Below are 15,704 nucleotides of genomic sequence, written 5' to 3'. Positions count from 1 at the left end.
TTACCATGCGACGAGGGTATAACCTGCCACACGATCACCATGGTGGTGAGGATACAACCTTCAACAACAGTCACCCTGGCGCTGAAGGTCCAACTTACAGCACAGTCACCGTAGCGATGAGGGTCAACCCTACAGCGCAGTCACCGTGACGCATTCTGTGACTTTTCTTTATGCTGGGGGCAGAAGTGCTTATTAATCAAGTTTATTATCAGGACACTGGGTTATTAAGATGACTACAGAAATCCATCAGTAATCTGACATTACAAAAGGGTTCATCTCAATCTAAACAATGCATTAGTTGATGCTTCTGTTTGTAAGTAATGAAAGTGAATCTCAGGCCAGCATATGTACACGCAGTTTTTAATCAGGGATTTTTGTACCACCCTTTTGTTCCAAACAACACGTATATTCTCATTTGATTTTGTTCTGTACAGAATTACCAATTATTTCAAAATTAACAAAACATAAAACAAACCAGAGAAATAAAATACATTTGTCCCAAGTCTTTTACATTCTCTCACAACTCTGCTCCTGTAAAATATTTTCTCCCATAAGATGAAAATATGGTGCATTTACTCTAGCTGTGCTGTTTCTGAAGTTTGCAATGTATTGTAAAATTATTTATCAAAATTTGCTTTGTAGGTTGTGATTCTGGTGGTCTGGAGCATACGGAGGGGTAGGGGCTCTTTTGGACTCAGGCTCTCTACTGCCCTCTAGATGCTTGAAGATACAAAAAGTATCATTTTCACATTTCATTTGTGTCTGGCATTTACTGACTTGTTGAAGGTCCCATGACCAGTCAGGTCACAGAACAATCAGTAAGCACTGTTGCCATGGTAAAGAGGAAATTGCTTTGTAGTGCCACCAGACTTTCAACAACAACTGCTGTTAATAACGTGAAGATCAATATCTTCGTGCTAAAACAGGTGTAAATCTCACCTTAAAAACATTTCTCTGTTCCTGGGTTTATGTGCCTGAATTGCCTACAGTGCCCAGGTTACTTAATTTTTTTAATTTATATTTTGTGTTTTATTTCATTTTTTTATTGCTTTGTCATTTTTGTTATTGATGTGTGTTGTCGTGTTATGGTTGTGTGGTCTCTTAAGTGTATACACAAGTGTGATTTAATTTTTAAAATTTTCTTAACCTTAGACCATTTCTGTAGCACTTTGGTTAACTATGGCTGTTTTCAAATGAGCTTTAGAAAGTGACTGAATATCTGTGATGGAAAATGGTGCATCTTTACTATTGCCATAAAGCCTTCCCTCCTACTGATTCACTCCAATTCCAGCAGTGGGTGGAGTAATGGTTGGTGTCCCACCCCTCTTGGCCCCACCCCTGGTTCTGCCCCATGGCCCCGCCCTGCTCCGAGTGCTCATTCCTGCCCAAAGCCCTCCGTCTCCTCAATAGCAAACAGAAGCTTCTCCCTCAGCTGCTCCAGATTTCTATATGGTGGCAGGTCCAGGCGGTTGAAGCTGTGAACGAGAAACAGAGTGGTGTGACATCATCACATGTCCAGGTAACCTGTAGTCTTACCAGGTGTGACATCATCACATGTCCAGGTAACCTGTAGTCTTACCAGGTGTGATATCATCACATGTCCAGGTAACCTGTAGTCTTACCAGGTGTGATATCATCACATGTCCAGGTAACCTGTAGTCTTACCAGGTGTGATATCATCACATGTCCAGGTAACCTGGGTAACCTGTAGTCTTACCAGGTGTGACTTCTGGGCAGCCATGTCTCCTTTCCCACTTTGTCTATGCAGAACTTCTGGGGTCCGTTACTCCCTACGTGTGGCATTAAGAGTGCGTCAGTTAATTAGGTTGCCAGAAACATGCTGAGGTTTGCATAAATCCCTTCTTATTATTATTATGAGTGTGTGCACCTATCAGTTCAGAAAAGCCTCCCACTGGCAGTCGACAGGTTCCTGTAACAAACTGCAGCAAACGAATTCGCTTCTCGTTGTCCATATCCTTCACAACCTACACACACACACAAGGGTTTAACAGGGTGTGTTAGAGATAGACACTCGTACACACACACACACACACACACACACACACACACACACACACACACACACACACACACACACACACACACACACACACACACACACACAAGGGTTTAACAGGGTGTGTTAGTGAGACAGACACTCGTACACGCACACACATACCTGCCAGAACCAGTGGATTTGTTTGCTGTTCTTGGTGTAATGGCGGTAGATGGTGTTTTTCTGCCAGTCACTCAGATCAATCTCCTGCATCCCACACAGCATCAGCTACAAGAGAAACCAGCCAATCAGCTATCACAATGAGCTGAGATATGTGAGGGGTTCAGGGGACCAGGAACATTGCGATTACAATTAAATGCTGAGTTTGGAGTAGAAGCAGATACAGGTGTTTGTTTTAGCTCCACCCACCTCCAGCTCTTTCTCATCAAAGTATCGGAGCCACTCGAGAGGCACAACCTCGTTAAAGCCGTCCAGGAAGGCTTTAGTCTGCTCCTCCACTCCGCGAGTAAAACGCCAGTCTGTCAGCAGACTGGGCACAAACCCAGTCATAATAATAGCATCCTCAATCCCAACACTAAACCCAGTCATCATCATAATAATAATAATCAACCACAAGACTAAACCCAGTCATATTAACAACCACCACTTCAATGGCAAAACTAAACCTAATCCCAGTATTAATTATATTCCTAATACTAAACTCAGCTCCAACCTTAATCTTAATATTAACCCCAACATTAATGCTAAGACCATTTTAAACCCAACACTATTCCTATCACCAGGACCCATACCCAATGTACTCCTCCTTGTTGTGTTGGGTGACAAGCTGGTTCTCTCCATCATCCTTCAGCTGGTGGGTGGAGACCTTCCCCAGGATCTCCATGTCCTGTGCGAAATACAGCTCCACCCCACACTCCTCCAGGTCATTCTCCCTGCCAATCACACACACAAACGTCACCAGGAGAGCAAAAATCACACACACACACACACACACACACACACACACACACACACAGAGACAGACTTGGAGGACAGAGTAGGGTACGTACTTCACCCACATGATGGAGTTATAGAATTCTGGATCAATGGACTCCAGGTCCTTCAGAGTGGGTTTCTTATTCAGCATGCGTTTGTAGAAGGGAAGCGTGAAGCCCGTATCGATGAACTTCCCATGGTAGAGTGCCTACAGAGCACAGAGTTTATAAACACACAATGCGCACACGTGCACGCACACGTACACACACACGCGCACACACACACACACACACACACACACACACACACACACAAACAAACCAGGGCTAGGTGGGTGAGGGACGAGGAACAAAAAGTTTAGCTGCACATTTTTAAGGGGTTTATAAGTGTTTATAAGAGGTTTCTAATGTTTATAAGGATTTATAATGGTTTAGAAAGGGGTGTATATTGGTTTATAAGGGGTGTATATTGGTTTATAATGGTTTCTAAGGTTTAGGGTTTCCAAAGCAAGTTTCAGACTAAATACAGGCCTGTCTTGGCCTGAGTGGACTGGGTGTGGCGCTGAAGCCATGCAGATCGATGTGTGTGTGTTGGTTTTGGGGCCTGTTAGTTCTGGATTCTGTCCCAGAGTGAAGTGAGTAGGGGCAGATATGCACCCTTATGTTCATACTGGTAAATCACACACACACACACACACACATAAATATATATATATATATATATATATATATATATATATATATATATATATATATATATATATATATATATGCGCGCATGTAAACACAAAACTCCTACCAGCCCACATAGTATACACACACACACACACACACACACACACACACACACACACACACACACACACACACACAAAAGAACATATTCACTAACAAATGTGAAATTATAAGCTACTTCGTCTCTTTGGCAGGAAACCAGTTTTCATCCAGTCCAACCTACACACACACGGCTTCACTACTGTTACATATACACATTATGTCCATTCATACTTACACTCATATGCTTAAATACACAGTATTGACTGGATTCCCTTTATAAGTGCATGTCTATACACACAGTGAGGCTTGTGTACACATGAATGTTTCTATTAGGAAGGTAAACATTCACCCATTCATGAATGAAACATTAATCATGACCTTTCTTAAAGGTTTGCAGGACGGTGTCCTGACCCTAACCCTTCATTGTAGACCTGCGGCCAGCTCCAGGCTACAGAAGCTGCTTCAGGACATTTCACACTTCAAATCATCAGTATTTAAACATTTGGAGTTTCAGTATTTCAACTTGTGTTATTGTAACAAAAGCTCAGATAGTGTGTGTTCATCAGCACTAAATCAGGCAAACACACACATGCAAAACACACAGACCACATTAGTCAACTGCACTGAGGACTCGATGGTGTATTAAACATGCTATCTTCATGTTTTACTAATGATGAATTCACTACACAAACCACATTAAATTCACTATACTGTATTAGTCACTAAGCTATTGCAATTCACCACTATACGACACAACACTAATACCACTATACGACACAACACTACTCCAATACCACTATACAACACACCACTACTCTAATACCACTATATGACACACTACTAGTCCAATACCACTATACTACACAACACTACTCCAATACCACTATACTACTCTAATACCACTATACTACACATTACTCTAACTTTCTCTCATAATCCCAGCATGCTCCAGTCCTCTGGATATTACTACATTCTCTCTCTCAACACCTTTTCTATCTCACTCACACTGACAGCAGTAATAAAGGTCTTTATTTGAATCGAGATTCAGTCACTTTATGGCAAATTAAGATAAACTCTTCCTACAACAATTATTCCAGCCCCAAGAAACACACACGTATGCGCACTCGCACACGCACGCACATACGATATCTGCTGGCATAAAGAATCTCACCATGGCAATGAAGCGACCAATGAAGCGGAAGTAGGTGAGGTGGTCTGGGTTGATGGAGGAGGCTGGGTTTATCTGCAGACAGTAGTTATTTTTACCAGCATACTCAAATAGACAGTACATGGGGTTCAGGACCTCGTGGGAGAGCAGGAAGAACCACTCTCTGTAGAGAGAGAGAGAGAGAGAGAGAGAGAGAGAGAGAGAGAGAGAGAGACAGACAAATATCTGGAGGTTATTCAGCTGATGTGAATCACTCGTTTTAGCAGCACAGCACAAAGCTGTGAGTGCCTGAGGTGACTGAGGACGTCTGGACTGAACAGAAGAACAGAACTGCAGTGTATCTGCAAAATAAACATCTGAACCACCTCACCCTGCTAACAGCACTCAGCAAACACACCACCAAGAGAAAACATCAAAACCTAAAATAATCACTGTAATAATAACACTGGGCTGATGAACAAAAATAATTTGTGTGTAATTGGTGGATAAAAAACAGAAAACAATGCCACAAATAAAAGTATAAGAGGAGCAATTTTACATAAACAGACAAACAAGCGAATCACTGTAACTGTAATGGAACAAACAGTCTGGGAAAAGTAGTAACTTAAGACAAAGGTGTTTGATTCAGGAGAACTATGATGTGCATCAACACTACAGAGGACCTTATTAACAATCTCAAACCCACACACAAACACATTAACACACTAATGTGGATAACACACACACACACACACACACACACACACACAGACACACACACACGAATAAACACAGCAAGCGAAGCTCAGAACCCTGACCATTGCCCCAGACCCCTGGATGGGGGTTGGGGGTCAGGGGTCAGCAGTCACAACCAGGGTCAGTGGAGACACCTCCAGGCATCCCGTCCGTGGTTCTACCCTGTGGTAGAACAGCTTGACCCAACCTACCATAGGGTAAAACCACTGGAGAGACACCGAGACCAACACGCAAACACCAGGAGGGGGTCCAAACACCAGGAGGAGAATTCCCCATCACCACAAGGAGGGTTTCAAGCACACAGGGGGGTGGAGGGAGCAAACAGTGGCACTGACGCACCAGGTAACACACCCCAACACACCCCAACACACCCGCACTTACGGTAATGGTAATGTTAGCAGAGGATTATTGCGTTAGGGTTAGGGGTTAAGGTTAGGGGTTAGGGGTTGAGGGTTACTTGCCTGGCGATGCCGCCGTAGTCGAGCCCCTCCTCCCCCCTCATGATGATGTAGAGTCTACGGCGCAGGTCATATGGCTTCATGTTCATGATCTGAAGAGAAAATCCCATTAATACGCACACACGCACTACACACATACACGAATGTATGAGACCCACCTGCTGAAATGAGTCTTCAAACAGAGTTTGCCTCGATACGGAGATCTTCACATGACTGGGTAGAGCATTGGACTGGAAATGAAAGAGAAAGAGAGAGAAACAGAGAGAGAGAGATAGAGAACTTTACATATACACGACACAGGAAGCAGAACTTTAAATGCACACATGACACAGGAAGCAGAACTTTAAATACACACTTACATGACACAGGAAGCGGAACTGGTGATATTTCCATCTGAAGCTGCGGTCATATGCACCAGGAGACCCACCCTGACGAGAGCTAGAGAGAGAGAGAGAGAGAGAGAGAGAGAGAGAGAGAGAGATCTGGGTACATATAGTCTGTGACGGGAAAAGCAACTGAACCCAACAGATTTCACACACTTCACCCTGAATTAATGTCATTTGAGTGTGTGTGTGTAGTATTTACCCTCATCAACACCTGTAGAGTGTGTGTATGTGTGTGTGTATACGTGTGGTGTACGAGCGTGTGTGGTGTATGAGTGAGTGAGTGTGTGTGTGTGTGTGTGTGTGTGTGTAGTGTACAAGTGTGTGTGTACGTGTACGAGTGTGTGTGGTGTGTGTGTATGTGTGTGGTGTGTGGTACGTGTGTGTGTGGTATGTACCCTGACTCAAATCCTGGCCGCGGGTCTTTGAAGGTGGTGGTGCGAGAGTTGTGGTCCACAAAGTATCGCACGCCCTCTGAGGTGTACTTCATTTCCCAGCCAGGGGGCAACGGAGGCTCCTGCACCATCCTGGAGCAGGCAGAGAGTAAGAAACAGTGAAGGGTGTGTGTGTGTGTGTGTGTGTGTGTGTACACCCACCCTGTCTCAGAAATAAAACTTCAAAATGACACTTAGACAGTTGAGACCCCTAGAGTTTAGGAATTAATCAGACCTGAGGAGTCCAGCAGGGGGGTGGTGACCCTCGAGGTTCTACCGAACATTATCCACCCCCCCCCAGGAGAAACATGGCAGGAATTTCCACAGTAGAATCACTGAACAAGCTTGTACTGTACCACAGTAAACTCTCACCACTCCAGTCAGCCATGACTCAGAGCAGTGGGCGGAGTTCTGGCTGATCCGAGACCACAGCTAGCGCCTGTAGGGCTGTGCCTCAATGGCTCGCCACAGATCAACCAATCAGAGTGTACACAGGGGGGGCGGAGCACACGGGGGGGCAGAGCACACAGCCACAGTAGGCAGATACTGGGGACTGTGTGTGCAGTTACACTTACTGGAAATGTAGCCACACAGACAGACAGAGACACACACACACACACACACACACACACACACACCCTTGGGTTCGAGGGTCCTCCCATTGCGTGGTTCGTGTATTATGGTTGACAAAGTAGACTCTGCCATTATCTTGACGTTTCTCTGTAAGAGAGAGAGACACAGTGGAAGTGAGAGAGTGAGAAAGAGTGGGAGAGTGAGGATTTATTTTGTTTATTTAGTTGATTTGCCAGGGTAAAGTGCATTTGTTGAGGGTTTTCTCTCTCAGGGAGACAGAAAGAGAATTCAGAGCACAGACATTGTACAGGTGAGCTGAGATTGGCACTACTCCTAAAGAGGACAGAGGACAGGCGTTACTGGACAAGCTGAGAGGTGGAGGACAGGCGCTAGAAGTACTGCAGGAAAAGTGTCAGCTCACTGAGGCATTTCACTAGAGCCATGGAATCCCACCCCTCCACCCACAGAGTACCACCCCTCCACCCACAGAGTACCACCCCTCCATCCATAGAATATCTCTTCTACATACAGGAAAGAGAAAGAAAGAAACAAATCTGAATGAAAAACAGAAATGAAAAGGTAGATTTGCTGACTGTTAATTTCAAAACCTCAAACCCAGTGCACGTGTAAAAGCCCCCCACCCCCACACATCTGGTGTGTGCTCAGACATGTCACTTATCCACCGTGTGTTGTTACAGTCCTGACTGATTTTCTGACCAAAGATGGTACCCCCTTCTTCCCTCCCCAAAAGTCCACACACACACACACACACACACACACACACACACACACACACACACACACACTCACACACACACACACACACACACACACACACACGTTCACACTCTTTCCAGATTCAGCACAACTCCAGGTCTCCGTGCCATACTGTTCTCATTAGTGTGTGTGTGTGTGTAGCCCTGGAACAGAAGCCCTTACATTACATCCTTTACCCCCCATTCCCCACCCCAGACCCCAATGGACTCTCTCCCCTTTAAACACCAACATGTCTGTGGCAGTCAGTCGTGAAGAGCAGAGCAGCTCTGTGTACGTCAGTGTAAACTTGCTCCACCGTCACCGGACTAACACACTTTCAAATGAAACTGATAGTCCAGATTCGCCCTTGGAGAGCCCATGTGTGTCCCGCGTATGTCTGTGAGAGACTGGCCTGTCCTAGCTAGAGTTTTACACAGACCCTGCACTAAACAACACACTCCACCTGAACTGTCTGTGTGTGTGTGTGTGTGTGTGTGTGTGTGTGTGTGTGTGTGTGCGCGCCCAGCAAAAGAGCGCAGGACTTACCCCATCCTGGAGGAAGAGAACCCAGAGGGTCATTCTCCACTGGAGCTCCTGAAGACTAGAAAGAGAGCGCGAGAGAGTTAAGACAGTCTAGGCTTAACTGCGTCGCTTCTCCGTGGCGATGGCTGTGTTTTGCAGGAGCCAGGCAGCACTCAGCTCTCTGCTGCGCTACTCCACACAGTGACTGAGCCCCACACGCACCCTGCATATGCCTTCCAAAACCCACACTCGCCAGGCAGGAAGGAAAGTGTGCACACGCACACGCTGTTCCAATGAGATCACTGGCTGGTGAGGAGGCCCCACCCTGTCTCCTGCCCGTCCCGCTCTGAAGTCGAGCCGTTGTGAGAAAGCAACAGGGAGGTGTGATGTCTGAGCTAACTGAAGAAAACATTCATTCCTGCCCAGACGCCACAACCCCTCTTTACAAAAGCACCTTTATTCCACACACACTGGAACCTGCAGCTCTCTCTGTCTGCCAGCTGTGTGTGTGAGAGAAAGAGAGAGCGAGAGAGAGAGAGTGTGGGTGGGTGGAGTAACACACACACACACATATATATATATATATTGATTGTGTGTGTGGAAAACTTGTATGTGACAAACACCTACTGTGTGCTTGTGTGTGTGTTGGGGGGGGGGGAGGACATGCTGGCGCAGTGAAGGGCGTTCAGCTCTGGGAGCGACTTCACTGCTCAAAAAGCAGCTGCTAAAAATCCCAGTTCCAGCAGTGCTTTCTGGGATGCTGCAGACCAAGCCAGTGACCAGTGATGAGTTTATAAAAGACCATTCAATCCCATCTGGACCGATGGAACCAGAACCATTAAACCAGTTTAACTCAACACAACAACCACTGGATTTATTTATTCATGTATGCACAGTTTGTAGAGGAGAAGTTGCTTCATTTATGCTTCACTGATAACAATAGTCTCCATTCTAATGTTACGTGCACACAGAATGTCTGTGCTGGGTGGTGTACCTGGAGGGTGTAGCTGGGTGGTGGAGCTGAAGGGTGGTGGAGCTGGGTGGAGCTGTTCCATCCAGACCTTCAGCACCACCAGCAGGATACAATCACATCCGTCACCAGACACTAAATACAGCTCACAGTGACATCCGAGCGCCACCGCTCGGAAACACACACCATGATGAAATCAAGGGAAAGTGTGCGCGCGTGTCAATCAGTTACTAAGGGCTCACTAAGAGGACCAACCCTCTTGAGTTTCTATGACTAAAAAAGGTAGAAAAAATGAAATAAAAGGCCTGACATCACCACTGGCTCTTCCTGTCCAGCTGCCCAGAGAACAGCACCCTGGCAGACAAGCAACGGACGAGAGAGGGAGGGAGAGAGAGGGAGAGAGAGAGAGAGAGAGGAAAGAGAGAGAGGGGGAGAGTGTGCACGTGAGAGAGAAAGAGAGAGAGAGGGAGGGGGAGGGGGAGAGAGAGAGAGACAGAGAAAGGGGGAGACAGTGAGAGAGAAAGAGGAGAGAGAGAGGGGGAGAGAGAGAGAGAGAGAGAGAGAGAGAAAGGGGGAGACAGTGAGAGAGAAAGAGGAGAGAGAGAGGGAGAGAGAGAGAGAGAGAGAGGGTGTCATAATAGAGGTGTCTGGGTTATACTGGTTTAGGATTATCTTACCTGTTGCAGCTGTTAATTATATTAAAATAACAAAGATATGCATTAACAACATGATTGGGGGGAGAGAGCAGTAGAGAGGACGTAGGGCGGGGGAGGAAGGGAGAGGAACAGGGTGCTGGATGGCCGGAAACAGGCGATTATGACTCTAAATGACTGCCAATTACTACACAAAATCTGCCATTTTCTGCTGCTACAGAACTGTGATGTATGTGTGAGTCACTGTGCAGATGAGTGTGTATGTTTGTGCAGTGTGTGTGTGTGTGTATATATTTTTGTATGATCTGTGTGTGTATGTTGTGTAGAGTGTTTGTGTGTGCGCATCTCTCTCTCTCTCTCTCTCTATAGAGAGAGAGAGAGACACACACGCACGCACGCACACACTCTACACAACACACACACACACTGCACAACATGCGCATACCACACACACACAATACACACATTCTACAAAAAAATAAATGTTGTGTAGTATGTGTATAGTATGTGCATGTTGTCTAGTGCGTGTATGCGCACGCATGCTGTGTAGTGTGTACTCAGTGTCCTGTAATGTTGGACTCAGGTGTGAAATGTTTGAGGTGTGTGATGGTCACCGTGGGACATTCACAACCTGTACAACTCAACTGCACGCTACAGTAACCTACAATAACTGTCTTAACACACATGCCTACACGTATGCACACACGCATGCACACACACACGCGCGCGCACACACGCGCACACACACACGGTGCACAGCTCTAAACCACAGTGGCTGTGGGAACCTGCTGGCCCTGCTCTCTAATGTCTGGATAGCCAGAGCCCCAGAGGGGTGGAGGTTATTCTGGTGCCAAGCCCAACCTCAACCCCAGAGGGGGTGGAGGTTATTCTGGTTTCAGGCTGGCAAGGCCTGGGTGAAGCTGTCAGGGGGCGGAGGTGTAAATAGCTCAGAAACAGAAACAGAGACTTCAGTAATGAAACTTCTCTAAAGCAGCTCTCCACAACCTTCAGCCACACCCCCTGCTTTACCCAGCATGCACTGCACAGTGTGGTGGAGAACACCGCCCTCCAACAGCACTGATCTAGAACAGTAACATCGCTCTGAGATCTCCTTCACCCTCACCTCTCAAGGGTGCTCCTTGGCCAACATGACGTATCAATCTAATCTTCCCCAGCAGTACCTGACACGTAGGTGTTCAGGTACTGTACAGACCACCCTCGGTCACACAAAGGCAGGGTGTGAGCACACACGATGCCTGTACATGCACAACAATCCCCCTCCCCCCCCACACCCACACCCACACACCCCTACCATGCAGGTAAAGATTCCACAACTGGCTCGGAGGGTTGGTCCTCAGCTGTGGGCAGGGTGTGAGCATACAGATACAGAGGGGACAGCCCCTACCAGACAGGTCTGTAACTGTGGGGTTTGAGGATGTATGAGTGCGTGTAAGGCACACTGAGATCAGACAGGGCAGGGTGTGTGTGTAAAAAGACACTGAGATCAGACAGAGGAGGATGTGGCCCATAAGGTACTTACACACACACACACACACACACACACACACACACACACACACACACACACACACACACACACACACACACACACACACTCCTGTGTGCGAGGCTGTGGGTTACCTGGTAGAGGTATCTCTGGTTGAATTGGTGCATGGCCCCCTGTAACTGGCTGCGCTGGGTCTGCCACTGCTCATAGCAGCGCACGGACTCCACCGTGGGACGCTGCCATGTGGTGGTGCGCGTGTTGTGGTCTACATAGTAGAACCTCCCTCGATGGTCCACTCTCTTCTCCCACCTACATACACAGGCATACACATGCACACGTGTGCGCACGCACACACAGACAGTCAGATCTGAACTTTTAAAAACCCTGTGCATGAAGTTCATATCTAAACACACATAGTTGGATATTCTCATACCTCTAACCTCAGCAATGCAGAATTTGGAGAAAACTGAGGTTTTACACACACACACAAAATACAGTGCGCATGCGTGTGTGGGAGCAAACATTAGCATTTTGTTTGTCTGCAGCTTAACACATACCCTCACGCGCCCCATCCCAGTAGCCTCGGTCATTGTCACTAATCCAGGCAGGCTAATGCTAAAACAGAATGACACTGCGCTGCGCCCATACTGCCGTGACTTCCCGCCTCACTGCGCCTCACTGCCGTTACCGCCCGCTTCACTGCGCCTCACTGCCGTGACTTCCCGCCTCACTGCGCCTCACTGCCGTGACTTCCCGCCTCACTGCGCCTCACTGCCGTTACCGCCCGCTTCACTGCGCCTCACTGCCGTGACTTCCTGCTTCACTGCGCCTCACTACCGTTACCGCCCGCTTCACTGCACCTTACTGCCGTTACTTCCTGCTTCACTGTGCCTCACTGCCGTTACCGCCTGGCTGAGTGTATGATGGAGCTGAACCGTTGCTGAGGCCACAATCAATTTTTTTTTTCCAGAATGCCTTGCATGTCAAAAAAACGTCTGACCGCCATGGAGGTACAGCGAGCGTGCGTAACTCACCCTGGAGGAAGTGGTCTTTCCCAGGTGGTGGTCTTGGTATTGTGATCCACATAGTAAACACGACCATGTGGTAACACTCTCTGCTCCCAGCTGGGGGTGGAGGGAACAATTAAACAGACCATGAATAACTACAATCAGCACACATACAACTACAAACAACCTGTACAGGTATAACTACACCGCACATATATTACTGCATAGTAACATGCACTTCACTTATTAACATACATGCATTCATACTTACCTACAAAAGGTTAATGATGCCTATACATGCACAACAATGCCATTACAGCCACACACACCCACACACACCTACCCTGCAGGTAAGGATTCCACAACTGGCTCGGAGGGTTGGTCCTCAGCTGTGGGCAGGGCGGTATCTGCAGGTGGGGGCGGGGCTGCGTTATCTGGATCAGTGGTGGGGCTGTTTCCAGGTACAGCAGGTGTGAGTGACTGGGATGAGGGCGGAGCCGTGTGGCAGCTCAGAGTGACATGCCCATCCTCCAATCCCTCCTCTGGCAGCTCATCTTTACACACACACACACACACACACACACACACACACGCACACACACTACTAATTGCACTTTCAATGACTGGCACTGTAGTGCTGGTGTGAATGTGGTGTTTGTAAACAAGTTAAATTTATGGGTCTGTGTATACCTGTATGTTTGGGTCTGTGTGTATACCTGTACGTTTTGGTGTGTGTGTGTAAACCTGTATGTTTGGGTGTGTGTGAATACCTGTATGTTTGGGTGTGTGTGTGTGCGTACCTGTATGTGTGTGTGCGTGCGTGCGTACATGTGTGTGTGTATATGCGCGTACCTGTATGTGTGTGTGTGTGTGTGTGGGAGTGTGTGTGTGCGTACCTGTGTGTGGGAGTGTGTGTGTGCGTACCTGTATGTGTGTGTGCATGCGTACCTGTATGTATGTGCGTGTGAGCGTACCTGCATGTGTGTGTGCGTGTGAGCGTACCTGCATGTGTGTGTGCGCGTGCGTACCTGCATGTATGTGTGTGTGTGAGTACCTGAACCTGTGTGTGTGTGTGTGTGTACCTGTACGTGTGTGTGTATATATGCGTACCTGTATGTGTGTGCGCGCGCGTACCTGTATGTGTGTGTGTGCGTGCGTGCGTGCGTACCTGTATGTGTGCGTGCGTGCGTACCTGTATGTGTGCGTGCGTGCGTACCTGTGTGTGTGTGCGCGCGCGTGCGTACCTATATGTGGATGCGCGTGTACACCTGTCTGTGTGTGTGTGTGTGTGTGTGTGTGCACACCTGTATATGTGTGCCTACCTGTGTGTGTGTGCACACGTGCGGGTGTGTGTGTACCTGTATGTGTGTGTGTGTGTGTGCACCTGTATGTGTGTGTGTGTGTGTGTGCACCTGTATGTGTGTGTGTGTGTGTGTGTGCACCTGTTCTGATGTGTGTGTGTGTGTGTGTGTGTGTGTGTGCACCTGTTCTGATGTGTGTGTGTGTGCACCTGTATGTGTGTGTGTGTGTGTGTGTGTGTGTGTGTGCATGCGTACCTGTATGCGTGTGTGGGTGCGTACCTGTATGCGTGTGTGCGTGCATACCTGCATACGTGTGTGCGTGCGTACCTGCATGCGTGTGTGCGTGCGTACCTGCATGCGTGTGTGCGCGCGTACCTGCATGCGTGTGTGCGTGCGTACCTGCATGCGTGTGTACCTGCATGTGTGCGCGCACGTGCATACCTATATGTGTGTGCGCGTACCTGTATGTGTATGTGCGTGCGTACCTGTATGTGTGTGTGTGTGCGCGCAAACCTGTATGTCTGTGTGCGTGCGTACCTGTAGATGTGTGTGTCTGTGTGCGTGCGTACCTGTAGATGTGTGTGTGTGTGTGTGTGCGCGTGCGTGCGTACCTGTAGATGTGTGTGTGTGCATGCGTGCGTACCTGTAGATGTGTGTGTGTGCATGCGTGCGTGCGTACCTGTAGATGTGTGTGTGTGTGTGCGTGCGTGCGTACCTGTAGATGTGTGTGTGTGTGCGGGCGTGCGTGCGTACCTGTAGATGTGTGTGTGTGTGCGGGCGTGCGTGCGTACCTGTAGATGTGTGTGTGTGTGTGCGTGCGTACCTGTAGATGTGTGTGTGTGTGTGCGTGCGTGCGTACCTGTAGATGTGTGTGTGTGTGCATGCGTGCGTACCTGTAGATGTGTGTGTGAGTGTGTGTGTGTGTGTGAGTATACCTGTATGTGTGTGTGTGTGTGCGTGAGTGTTTGTGCATACCTGTATGTGTGTGTGCGTGTACAACTGTATGTGTGCGTTTGCGTACCTGTATGTGTGCCTGTCTGTCTGTGTGCGCGTACCTGTATGTGCGTGTGCGTGCGTACCTCTATATGTGTGCACGCGCGTGCGTACCTCTATGTGTGTGTGCACGCGCGTGCGTACCTCTATGTGTGTGTGCACGCGCGTGCGTACCTCTATGTGTGTGTGCACGCGCGTGCGTACCTCTATATGTGTGTGTACACGCGCGTGCGTACCTCTATATGTGTGTGCACGCGCGTGCGTACCTCTATATGTGTGTGTGCACGCGCGTGCGTACCTCTATGTGTGTGTGTGCACGCGTGTGCGTACCTCTATATGTGTGTGTGCACGCGCGTGCGTACCTCTATATGTGTGTGCACGCGCGTGCGTACCTGTTTGTGTGTGTGTACCTGTACCTGTACCTGTATGTGTGTGTACCTGTACCTGTATGTGTGTGCGTGTACACCTGTATGTGT

At 48.0% G+C, this 15,704-nt stretch overlaps 1 protein-coding gene across 1 annotated transcript; it reads right to left on the bottom strand.

The window, feature by feature from the left end:
- Window positions 1-343: 343 nt before the first annotated feature.
- Window positions 344-9,240, bottom strand: wwp2 (WW domain containing E3 ubiquitin protein ligase 2). The gene is made up of 14 exons (XM_026996532.2): window positions 8,822-9,240; window positions 7,585-7,666; window positions 6,911-7,039; window positions 6,489-6,567; window positions 6,288-6,359; window positions 6,133-6,221; window positions 4,940-5,099; window positions 3,067-3,200; window positions 2,809-2,949; window positions 2,426-2,546; window positions 2,180-2,284; window positions 1,889-1,985; window positions 1,718-1,790; window positions 344-1,475 (listed from the first exon to the last, which is right to left on the bottom strand). The coding sequence occupies exons 3-14, from the start codon at window positions 7,036-7,038 to the stop codon at window positions 1,376-1,378; spliced, it is 1,299 nt and encodes a 432-aa protein (XP_026852333.2). The 5' UTR covers window position 7,039; window positions 7,585-7,666; window positions 8,822-9,240; the 3' UTR covers window positions 344-1,375.
- Between the last annotated feature and the right edge of the window lie 6,464 nt (window positions 9,241-15,704).

Source organism: Electrophorus electricus, chromosome 12 (assembly GCF_013358815.1).
Source record: "Electrophorus electricus isolate fEleEle1 chromosome 12, fEleEle1.pri, whole genome shotgun sequence".
Classification (NCBI taxonomy): Eukaryota; Metazoa; Chordata; class Actinopteri; order Gymnotiformes; family Gymnotidae; genus Electrophorus; species Electrophorus electricus.
The sequence above is the reverse complement of the archived record's forward strand: the minus strand, read 5'-3'. Positions and strand labels throughout refer to the sequence as shown.